The sequence below is a fragment of the Cebus imitator genome, unplaced genomic scaffold, assembly GCF_001604975.1.
Source record: "Cebus imitator isolate Cc_AM_T3 unplaced genomic scaffold, Cebus_imitator-1.0 Scaffold157, whole genome shotgun sequence".
NCBI classification, from domain to species: domain Eukaryota; kingdom Metazoa; phylum Chordata; class Mammalia; order Primates; family Cebidae; genus Cebus; species Cebus imitator.
In genome coordinates this window covers 4,574,145-4,586,478 of record NW_016107472.1, presented here as the reverse complement: position 1 = coordinate 4,586,478, position 12,334 = coordinate 4,574,145, and the positions used below count along the sequence as shown (strand labels likewise).

Genomic DNA, 12,334 nt, shown 5'->3' with positions numbered 1-12,334 from the left:
TTTTAAAAATTACGTGTAAATAATGGCAATCAATTTTCTATACATTCTTTATCTTGGTAAACATAAAGTATGGTGTATTTATTTTTTTTATTAATGGTTCACATTTTCTGAATCCAGATTGTACATTTTTCTTTCATGGTTTGTAAGAAATCCCCTGTTTTCCTCATCCTTTCATAATTTAATACAGTAAGAGAGATCATTAACTCTCCTGCTTGCCTGAGAACTCTGTGTATATCTTTAGAGATCATAGCTGTAGCAGGAGAGTATCTTAAATATCACCATGGTGCCACTCTCATGTTAAAGGGAGAAGACTGAGGCTCCAAGAAGAGACTAGGTTTGCCCAGAACCAATAAGAAGGACTGCAGTTCTTTTGGCATGCTTGTAACACTCAGGAATATTGATACTGCCTCTCTCTCCCCCACCCCACCCCCGTCTCTATTCTCTCTTTCCTCTTCTCTCTCTTCTCTCGTTTTTCAGAGACAAAGTATTGCTCTGTTACCCAGGTTGGAGTGCAGTGGCGTGATGACAGCTTACCATAACCTCACACTCCTGGCCTCAAGTTATCTTCCTGCCTTAGTGGCCTGAGTAGCTAGGACTACAGGCAGATGCCAGCATGACTAACAAATTTTATATACATGCAGTAGAAATGGGGCCTTGCTATGTTGACCAAGCTGGTCTCAAATGCCTTGGCCTCCCAAAGTGCTGGGATTATAGGTGTGAGCCACCACACACCACCTGATTCTGTTTCTTGAACTGACAGTGCTGTTTCCCTTCCCAGTAAGAGTGCTCCCATAAATTTTTTTCATGGGGAGCAGAAAAAATTTTCACCCACTAAAGGTGCTGAATAAATGAGTGCTAATTTCTGCTTCATCAAGATGTTATTCTAACTGAAGATGAGTTTTTTCCCTTATTTTTGCCCTTTGACATAAAGAAACAAATCCTATATAATGTTTCGTATTTCCTCTGTTTTAAAGGATTGAATGCCAACAATTATAACTATATTAATTTGTTTATATATTCATTTATTTTTAAGTGTGTGTGTATTCAAACACACACACAAACACACACCTTATTCTGTGCAACTGCTTCAAAGCAGAGTGTTGGGGAAGGTAGAGAAATACAAAGAGACGTATCTCTGTCCTAGAGCTCACTGCCTAATGGAGGATACAGTTTTAAAGAGACAGTCATAGTACTACGCGTTTAATGCTACAAAAATGTATGCAGTGCCATAAAATTTAAATTATAGAAATATTACTTTTCCCTGAGAAGTCCAGGAAGAACATTATAGGGAAAAGGGTTCCTAAGCAGGAAAGGGATCTTAAGTGATGGATAGAAGTTTTACTGGGTAAAAGTAGGTATTACGGGGAACCATGCTCTCAAAATCTTGCAAGTGTGAACGTTTGACATTTTTAAGTTAGAAGATCTGTGAAGCTGACATAAAGGTTCATGGAGGTTTCTCCAGAGAGGAGCTTGAAAAGGTGAAGTTCAGATCATAAAAGGCTTTATGTAATATGCAAGGAGTTTGGATGTTATCTCTATCTATAGAGATGCACTGACATTTATAAAGAAGAGAAGATCACCAGATGTGCATTTTAAAAACTATGTCAGTAATCAGGCTGAAAGATTGGCAGCTAGTCATGAATGGAAGTCTTTGGTAATAGCCCCACCAAGAAAGAAGAGGACCTCAACTAAGTCCTTAGAGACAGGGATGGAGAAGGTACAGTGGAGAAGGGTAAGATTTGAGAGAGATTGAGGAAAAAAATTACAATATATTGAGCTTGATTAGATATTTGAACTCAGAAGAGTCAGAGTTAACTCAGATTCCTGTTGTGGGCCACTGAAGCAACAGTAACCATCTTAACTCAGAAGAGGAATTTGTAGAGGTTTGCTTGAGGAAGGGTACTGAGTTAGTGGTCTCCTAGGACCTCTAGATGGGGTTTGAAATAATGATAATGGTAACATTTCTTGAGCACCATGTGCCATTTGTTGAAAATTAAAGAGCAACAGTCAACATAGAGATATACTGATTCAGAAGAATTTATTAATGTCCAGTTAAAAGTAAAAGCAGTATCAACAGAAGTGGGTAGGAGAGAATCAGTCAAAATCTAATTGGTCTTGCTTGTAGCTTTTGCCATGTGATGAGTATGTGTAGCCGCACCAAGTCTTGTATGTCTTATATGTTGCTAATGGTGAATCATTCTTGCAAGGAAATACCAATGTATTTGTACACACTACATTATTCAAATGTTGCTGAGTAATGTTCATTGGTATTTTCACAAGTTTGAATATTTGCTGTAGCCTTCAGCTCTTTGTGAATACTTGAATGGCAGAAATGCAAATAGAAGAGGATGAGAATATTCCTTTGAAATATACTAACATGAGATCAGAAATTAATTTAAAATCTGATTTGGCAAAAGCAGTATCTATTTCAATGGTGAAACCAAAATCAGGGCAAACAGACAAAATATTTTTATCATTGACCAAAAAAACTGAGCTACTGTGAAGCAGTATGTATCCTAACATCCATCGAAAAGGTGTCCTTGGACATTCTATTAATGGGAACAGGTTCTTTCCCTGTCCCACCTCCATCTCTGTCTTAATTCAGCCAGCATCAACACAAAATGAAATAAAATGCTCTGTGTCCAATGTTATATTTTAAATTTAAGAGTAATACAGTTTAAAATTAAGTAGCTGTGGTGTTATCTTTTTTTTCACAGATTTTAATTTGTCATTTATTTTCTGTTAATTTTCCCTTTATTCACCATTTAAAAAATTTAACAAATATCTTTTTCAAGTTAGGATAATTTTTACATATTATTGAAATATATAATTTTCATGTAATCATTCAAATAACAAAGTATACATCCACTGTTATATAGTCTACAGAATACTTCTGAAACTTTTATATAAGATATGTTCAGTTTATTATAGTCACTCATTTAAAATATATAAATCAATGAAAAATATAATTTATGATTTAGGAATTCTTATCTGTCACTCTTCAAATCCAGAAGATCGATATCTATTGGGAATTAATATCTATTGGGAGACACTAGACATTTTTCATATATCTTGACTGAATATTTTTTATGATTCAGAAACATATATCAGTTCCCCTAGAAGTGCCAGGAAGGAATTCCCACATGGAAACATTCTCAGGTACTATAGTAACCTCTCATTTAGTCCTCTCAGTAACCCACCATATGTAGGCACATTGGTAGCTCCATATGTCAGATGAGGAAACTAAAATGTATGAAGGAAAACACGTAACACACTCAAGACCATGACTAGTAGGAGGTAGAATAGATTCAAACTTAGGCTAATTGGAAAACATACTCTTAGCATCATCTACTAGGCACCCAGAGGTGGCATTCTGGAACTAAGGAGAAAGGATGGAACTGGAAATGTGTACACCAACATTTGGGTTTCTGTAATTCAGAAGAGCCTTCAATGCCAGTTACGTAGCTGCTGAACCAGGTGCATAGTTGCTGTGAACTGAAACAGTGGGGTGTGATGTCCTTTGAGCTTCCCAAATTATGTGGTTTCATACCATTGAACTTTCCCTACTCTTTAAAAGAAGTTCAAAAGAATATTCTCTTAACTATATTTCAGAAAACGACTTTCCTGCCCAGGCAGTCCAAGTGAAATGACAGATTGAGGAATTAGCCTGTTAGTTTCAGGAAGGGCTGTGTGCTTTGTGGCTGCAAACAGTCTGCTGTTTGCTGGAGTTGCTCCCAACTTCATTTTGCCTTGTCTACATAAACAGGGCTATTTTGTTCTGGTTAATCTTCTCTTATCAATGTACCTGTCTCATTCCCTGATTATATTCCAAGTTAACTCTACCATAGTATGTCAACCTCATTTAATATTTTCTTATAGAAACATGCTCATGGTGTTGGCATCTATAGGGACAAAAGGAAGAACAATGACTTCACTTTTAAAAATAACATTTTAAAGCAAGAATCTTTAGAGTTTACCTCTTTCTATGTGGCAGGATGCTGTGTAAAGGAGCTGTTTAAGATTTCCCAGATTGTCTCTGGAAGTGTCAACAAAATTACTGGTTTGGTGTGAGCTCATCAAATTTTTAGAATTCCAGAACTTAGGGGGGGAAAAAACCCCACCACTACCAGCAAAAACCCCAGGAACACAAATTGTATGGTTGATTTGCAGGAGATTATGATTTTCTTGCATTGATGATATTAGAACATGTGTTGAAGAGGGAGCTAGGCAGATGGCTTAGTTTTTAAATACAGCATTGGAACATTTATTAGTCAGGAAATATTCTATAGCTGCACCCTGTAGAATAATATGGCTTTAAGTGCCTTGCTAGAGTGCCAAGCGTATGTATGGTGAGTATAAACTTTGGACTTGGACAAACCTCATTTTATAGATTGCTGCTACTTGTGTACTTTGTGATCTTGGACAAATTGCATGGCTTCTCTGAGCTGTCTCACCTTTGTAAAGTAGGGAATACAGAATGTAAGCTTGTTGTGAAGATTAAATGAAGCATATTTAATGCTCTTAGTACAGTGTATGTGGTACACAACAGACATAAAGAGTAGACAACCCTTTTATTTGTTGATCACCTTTATTTATTAAGCACATTTCTGTGTGCTGGTAATTTCTGAGACAATAATTGTTTTCTCCTCCCCTGTAGCCTATTTGATTTCTTAGTCCTCATTAGATGTCTCCTGTCTGTTCCCCTATCACCCTCTGTCCTCTAGCCCTGGTTGGCACTTACCCATTTATTGTAATTCTGTGCATACTTGTCTCATTAGGGCAAGGGACTGGGTCTGTCTTGTTCATTATTGTATCACCATCCTTAGAAAACCAAGCACAAAGGAAGATGCTCAATACATATTTATTTATTAAATGAATGAATTAAATGCATGCACACATTGCTGACCCCTCCTCTCTGCTTCTGCCTTTTATCTTGATACAGATGATGGTTGCCAGCAGAAACCAGTTAACTAAATCTTACTTCCATCTAAAAATAAATAACCCAGGGTGGGGATAGCTCCAGGTGTTGCCCCAGGCATACTTGGACTTTGTGTCAGAATATTTTTTTACTTGTCCTATTAGGAGGCTTTTCTGTTTACTTCTAAATTTGCAGCTATTTTGACTGGTTGAGATGACTGAATGTAGTATCTTTCCTGTATAAGGGAGGCAATGAAGCCTAGAGCTTAGAGGTAAGACAGCCCCTTCATCCAATTGAATTTCCTAACAACCAGCTGTGTAATCTTATTACACATCTAAAGCTTCAGTTTCCTTGACTGTTCAATGAGATTAATAATAAAAATACCTCAGGGTTATTTGTAAATATTGAAATAATGCATATAAAAGCTTACCCAATGCTTGGCACATATTAGTAATTATTAACTTTTAAAAATTATTCCTGTAAGTCATTTATATTTTGTAGGAATAAATAAACTATGCTAATATTGATGAATTACTAAAATATGAACTATTAAATAATTTCTTGGCAATGCCAGTGCAGTGGCCTTGAAAATGTATTGTTCAGACTCCTGATGTGGGGAACATAATTGGCTAAAAGCCTTGCTGCTTCCCCTCTAGATCCACCACTGCTTCACACCAAGGCCAAGCTTTGCTTGGGCTCCTCCTAGCCAGTGATGAGCCACAGTAGGGCTACTAGTGCAGGCCTATTGCTGCAAAGCATGGGACTCCCTTAACAGGTGACTTTGACTCAAGGACTTCCCATCTGCCTGGTGGACACTTCCATAAAAATGTGTTGCAGCTTGAGACTCTTCTTACCCAATCTTCCTTGCTTCCCTCTCCTTTTGACAGTGAGTGGTGAGACCTACACCAAAGTCTGAGGCTCTCCCTGCCTTCTGCATCTTCCTCTCACATCTCGTTTACTGGTATTTCCTCCAGTAAACCTCATGCTTGTCTTGGTGCCTGCTTCTTGGAGGCTCTGAGCTAAAACAAACAACTCTAAATAGATGTTGTTGGAGAGTAACAGTCTATACCTTAGAGTGCAGATTTGATATTTTCTTCATCAAACATGAAGTTAAAATTATTATAAGTTTAACATGATCTTTATGTTATTGCAGTTCCTCAGAACTAGAGTTTGATGTTACCTTAAATTCTCTAGGTTAAGTGTTAGCCACCATTTCCTCAAGGAAGTCTACTAACACTTAGGACTTTACATGCTAACCTGCAGATTCAGTTTTAAAATTGTTCTGATTTAGGACAGTCCTCCAAAGTTACAGGTCTTTAAAGTGAGATAATGATTTTAGTCTTTAATGTGTATGAACCAATAATATCTCACCCTACCCCCCCAAAAGAAATTTATTGATAGGTCTCAAGATAATAGGTTTCATCTGTTTTTATAGTCTTCGGCTGATTTCTTTGGTTTTGCTATTATTCCTGCCAAATCCTCACTCAATTATTATTTTTGTGACAGACCAGGTCCAGGGAACAGTCACCATCCGGAACATCAGTGCCCTGTCTTCAGGTTTGTACCAGTGCGTGGCTTCTAATGCTATTGGAACCAGCACCTGTCTTCTGGATCTCCAGGTTATTTCACGTAAGCTTATGGAAATTCTGATATCAACTCTGGGTCTGAAACTCTAAGACCTTTGTTAAACCAGAAAATGAAGCATTCTGCTGAATTGTCTTAAGGTTGTCTGAAGATTAAATAGAAATTCTTTTGGTTTTATTGAAAATAGTTTGTAAATGTGTCAGCAGTATGATGCTTTCTAGCCTCAGCAATATGGTAATCTTTATGGCAAAGTATCTTTCTCCTCAGGATTGTTAGAATTGAACCAGTTCTTATTGTATAATGTTATATAGACATTGTAAAAACTATAATAATCTTATGGGTATAGCAAGACCTTCTTGTGTTTCTTTTTAATTTCTTACATCTGCATAATTTTTGGGTGTCTAGATTATAAATGGCAGTGTAGAAAACTTTTCTTTAGTAGAGAATTCTGGGATATTTGAATTCTGGTTGCAAAAGGAAGTTATCTGACTGAGTTGAGGTAGAAAGATATCCCCTAATTTTCAGCATTCATTTAGGATGGATCCGGCAAATTAGATTGGTGCTATTTCCTAATGTAGGTATTGTTCTCCTAAAATATGTAAGCCATGTAATTGTTTATTCATTCAAAGTGTGTTCAGAGCCTACTATAGGTTAGTCCTAGCCACTAACAATATAGAAAGTTAATTGAGGTTTAACTTTATATAGATGAAAGATTTTAGACAGTTTGATACATTTTAAGCAGATTCTTTAGGAACCTTATGTGCTTATTACAATTGCATGCGTATATGCTATTTCTTGATTTCTCTTTTCTTTAAATATCCCTTAAATATATTTTGCAGCCCAGCCCAGGAACATTGGACTAATAGCTGGAGCCATTGGCACTGGTGCAGTTATTATCATTTTTTGCATTGCACTAATTTTAGGGGCATTCTTTTACTGGAGAAGCAAAAATAAAGAGGAGGAGGAAGAAGAAATTCCTAATGAAATAAGGTTTGTGTGTGAGATTTTTTTATTGGTCCTGAATAGCCAATGTGTATTTCTATTCATTTTTGGCAGTTAAGATATATCTGCTAATTGTAAAACTTTGATGGCCACAATAATTAAAGTGACTAAATGATACTTTCTTGTATGTCACTTTTCTTCATGGTACTATTCAACTTTTTTCACTGGATCGTGAGGGAGGGGAATGTCCAGCATGTGCCCAACTAGGAGGATACAAATGAAGAATTCCCCTTCTCCTCTGTATCTCCAGGGTAGGCAGGGTTAGGTGGCTGCCACAATGGAAAAGGTAAAACATGTATAAAACATGTGTTTACTATTGACATTTATAATAGACGTGAAGATAGAGAAGGAAGGGAACACCGCAAGAACATACCAGTGCCTGTATACAGACAGGCCACAGCACTATGGCTCAGAAAGGCAGTTTGGCTCAGAAAGTTTAGTTCAGATAAGAATATGAACATTTTAAGAAAACAATGCCAAAATGATCTTTAAAGAAAAGTGACTCCTGTCATATTGGGGAAATTTGAGGGTTCAGGCCCAGTCTCAGATATTATCATGGCATGTCCTTTTTGAAAAGGCTGCAATGACTCTAGTCTCCATAGTGAGACATACCACAGCCTTTCAGGGTCTGATCCTTGCCTGCTTCTCTCCTACCACTCTCAGCTCACTTTGCCTTCCAGTCTGTCCCGCATTTTCCCTTTGCTCAGGGCTTTTGCACAAGCCCCTGCTTTCTTTCTGGACCATGCCTCTCATTTGATCCATCTCTTTACTAAATTCCTTGATCTGATTCCAGATTAGGCCAGACAGCATCTCCTCACATATGTTGTCTTTAGCCCTTGCCTAAACTTTCAGACTTGTGGAATTCTTTCATTGATTACTACCCTCATTGACTATAGATTTCTTAGGTGTAGGGCTTGTTGTCTTTTTTACATGAAATATATTGTAAAGTGTACTAGTGTACTCAATAAATATTAAATAAATTGGTTAATATGTTAAATAAATGACTTTTAGCCTCTTGTAATTCTTAAGAGTTTGGGCCATATGCAGGGATAGAGTCTACTCCAGGATAAAATTACTGAGGAAAGCCTCCATCAGCACACCACAGTGATTTCTCAAACTCCAAAGGGCAATAAAATCAGGCCAACTCTAATTATTTCTTGAAGTTCTGCTACTTATAGTTTGATTTCCCAGCTATTTTATGGTACCTAGTGTAGTAGATTTCTTCTTGGACTAATTTCCTACTTATAGTAAATATATATGTGTGAATAAAGATATGTTTACTGTATATAAATATTTACTTTAAATATACATAAAGCAAGATATTATATATTTACTATAAATATATAAAAAGCAGGATTTGTTAAATATATATTTACCATATGATATATATTTATGTGAATTTTATTTACATACATATATTTAGAAGTTGTATTGGAAGAGTTTCTCTGAGAGATCTGAGATTTCCTTTTCTACTGTTGGAGACTGAGAAGCTGAGGAGAGATTTTCTTGACTGTTGTCTCAAAGGGAATGGATGGCAAGGTGAGGCCATCCAGGGTTGTCCCATGCTTGCTTTCACAATGGAGTACTCTCTCCTGGATTTGTTTTTCAGATGTGTAAGCCTTAACACTAAAAGAAAGATTCCAGGGTAGGAGGTAACCTGAAGTAAATCCTAATGAAAATTTTATTTTGTTCCTTTCAGAGAGGATGATCTTCCACCCAAGAGTTCTTCTGCCAAAGCATTTCACACTGAGATTTCCTCCTCGGACAACAACACGCTAGCCTCTTCCAATACCTACAACAGTAGATACTGGAGCAAGAATCCAAAAGTTCATAGAAACGCAGAGTCATTCAACCACTTCAGTGACATGGGCCAGTCTTTCTCCCTCCACTCAGGCAATGCCAACATACCATCCATTTATGCTAATGGGAGCCATCTGGTCCCGGGTCAACATAAGACTCTGGTAGTAACAGCCAACAGAGGGTCATCACCACAGGTGATGCCCAGGAGCAATGGTTCAGTCAGTAGAAAGCCTCGGCCTCCACACACTCATTCCTATACCATAAGCCACGCAACGCTGGAGCGAATTGGTGCAGTACCTGTCATGGTACCTGCCCAGAGTCGGGCTGGGTCCTTGGTATAGGACATAAGGAATTGTTGTGTTCAGAAATGAATAAATGGAATGCCCTCATACAAGGGGAAGAGTAGGATGGGCGAGTGCTGGGAAAGAAATACTTTCTTATATAAGTAAAATGCACAAAGAAGAAGGCAATGCTGTTACTTGGCCACTAAGATGTGTAAAATGGACTGGAATGATCCACCATGAAGACTTGCTTCCCCACCAAAGATGTCCTAGGATTCTGTTTAAAAAGCTGGATCTCAAAGATGTGCCAAGCCAAGGAAAAAGATATAAGAACAGAATAGCACTTAAAATCCAAACAGCCGCCCAGATGGGCTTCTTCTTCATGCCTAACTTAGTAATTTTTAAGAGGACTAAAGTGCCAGATGGAGTTTATTGAAATTATTTTAAAAGGTAGGTGTCTTTAAGAAAATAATGAGCAACCCTGTGATATGTTCAGTCTCTCCCAATTCCCTCATTATGTAGAGGGTTTAATGGTATAAATGGTTAATATTGGTCCCAACAGGGCTGACTCTTCTATAATATAATCAAAACTTTTTACATGAACAAAATTCAGTAAGAAATGGGGAAAACAAAGGAAACTTCTTTGAGAAGCCCCTTCATATTTATTTATTTAGCTATCTCTTCCTGAACCACGAATTTCATATTTGGAATATTGCTATATTGACAGATTCTTGCCTGTCTGTGTTATTCTAGGATCTGTTACAGGTCCATGGCAATTACTGTTTATTTTTTCCTGGAAAAATATTTTTTTATAAAAGATTTTTGTTTAAATACATGAGAGGCATTGGGTTAAGAAAGAAAAAAACTGTTGTATAACACCTTGTTCAATGGTTATATTTAGTGAGCCCATAGAGGTCCATCATATCATGAACGAGCTAGGTTGTGTGGGCAGGAAGGTAGGGCTAAGGGGTTGTGGCCTTGCTGAGCAGCCTAACAGAGCAAGGTTGTTCAGATCTCCCTTGCTGTTACAGTAGGTTAGTCTTAACGAGGGCAGCACCTGATGCCTTTTGGATTGGGATAGATAACTTTCTCCTTATTTGACAAGTAAAAGTTAACTTGTCAGGGAGGGCAGAAGTTGTTTTGTTTTTGTTTTTGTTTTTTTTCAAAATAGTTCTTTTTGCAAAAGAGAGAACACTGAGACAAAAGGCACATATATCTTCTGGTGTGCTCCTGGGAGTGTCTGTCTGCCCTCCATTTTTGTCAGCTCAGGGTTGCACTGTTGCCCAAATGCATTTTACACCACTGTAAGGAGACTCCTTTTGTGGTTACTACCTGGCTTGGCAGGACTTGTGGTTCACCAGATTAATTTACAGACTCCCCCACTTTATTTTGTGCTATAGATCTGGCCGTACTTGTATTGGTGACTGTCTTGCCTTAACCACACTTTAAGCAACCCACAAATGTCTTTCCAGATTTGTTTTCTAGATTATTTATGATGTCCCATGTCTCAATAAGAGTGTCTTTTCTTTCTGTATATGTTCTCTCACTTCTTCTTACTACCATGCTTTTTGTTCTCTTTTCCTGCAAGTGTAGTCTTCACAGGGAGTGGCCTCCTCACATTTTTTTTTTTTTTCAGTTATTTGAAAAAAACAGACACTGCTACAGACACTGTTTTTCCAAGAAGGCTACACTCAGAACCTAACCATTGCCATTTCAATATTGATAAAAAGCTGAATTTACTTTAGCATTACTTATTTTTTTTTCCATTTGATGGTTCTTACTTTGTAAAAATTTAAATAAATGAATGTCTATACTTTTTATAAAGAAAAGTGAAAATACTATGACACTGAAAAGATGATGCTATCAGATGCTGTTTAGAAAGCATTTATCTTGCATTTCTTTATTCTTTCTAATTATCTAAAATTCAATAAAATTTTATTCATATAAAACAAGTTGTCATTAATTGTCTATACTAATGAGTATGTCATTTTAAAACTTAATGTTCTCCTTAATGTTACAAGCTTTCCTCCATCCTATTAAATAATATTTATAATCATTTTAATAGGCATATGGTATTCCAAAAATTACTTAACCTTTTTCTTACTATTAGAAATTTAGTCTGATTCCAGTTCTTATCCATATGACTAAAGATGTAGTGACCCTCTTCATAGATTGAGCTATTTTCCCATTTCCTAGACTGAAAGTTCATGAAGACAGTCTCTATGCCTGCCTTTTTCACCACTGAATCTCTGTCATCTACCACAGTGCCTCATGTGGGTGTTGAGTAGATAAATGCTGATTTCTGAATTGAAATTGCTAAGTCAAGTTATGAGCATGATTGTAGCTCTTGATGTGTACTAGAACATTCCTTTGTTTTAACTTTTTGTTTTGAGATAATTATACTTTTACATGCAGCTGTACGAAATAACAGAGGTCTCATATACCTCTTACCTAATTTCTCCCAATGGTAACATCTTGCATAATTATTGTACAGTATCACAAGTTGATGGATCTATCAACCACATTGAGATTTCAGCACTTGTACATGCACGTGTGTGTATGTGTGTGCACAGTTATACAGTTTTATCACACGTGTAGATTTCATGTGACCAACACCAGAGTTAGGATACAGGATCCTTTATGCTGTCCTTTCACAGTCAAAGCCACCGCCCTCCTTCCCAAGTTCCTAATTCCTCACATCACTGTCTGTTCTTCATCTCTGCAGTCTTGTCTTTTTGAGAATGCTGTA

General features: G+C 37.0%; 1 protein-coding gene across 5 annotated transcripts in view; it reads left to right on the top strand.

Annotated features, from left to right (window-relative positions):
* IGSF11 (immunoglobulin superfamily member 11) overlaps positions 1-11,534 on the top strand; it is a 61,175-nt gene extending 49,641 nt beyond the window's left edge. For 2 of the 5 annotated variants that reach the window (XM_017543521.2, XM_017543524.2), the window contains 3 exons: positions 6,425-6,547; positions 7,342-7,492; positions 9,204-11,534. In XM_017543521.2, coding sequence (XP_017399010.1) covers positions 6,425-6,547; positions 7,342-7,492; positions 9,204-9,645 — 716 coding nt within the window. In that variant the 3' untranslated portion in view covers positions 9,646-11,534. The remainder of the gene's footprint in view (positions 1-6,424; positions 6,548-7,341; positions 7,493-9,203) is intronic. The other 3 variants (XM_017543525.2, XM_017543522.2, XM_017543523.2) reach the window with 3 other exon arrangements.
* Positions 11,535-12,334: the final 800 nt, after the last annotated feature.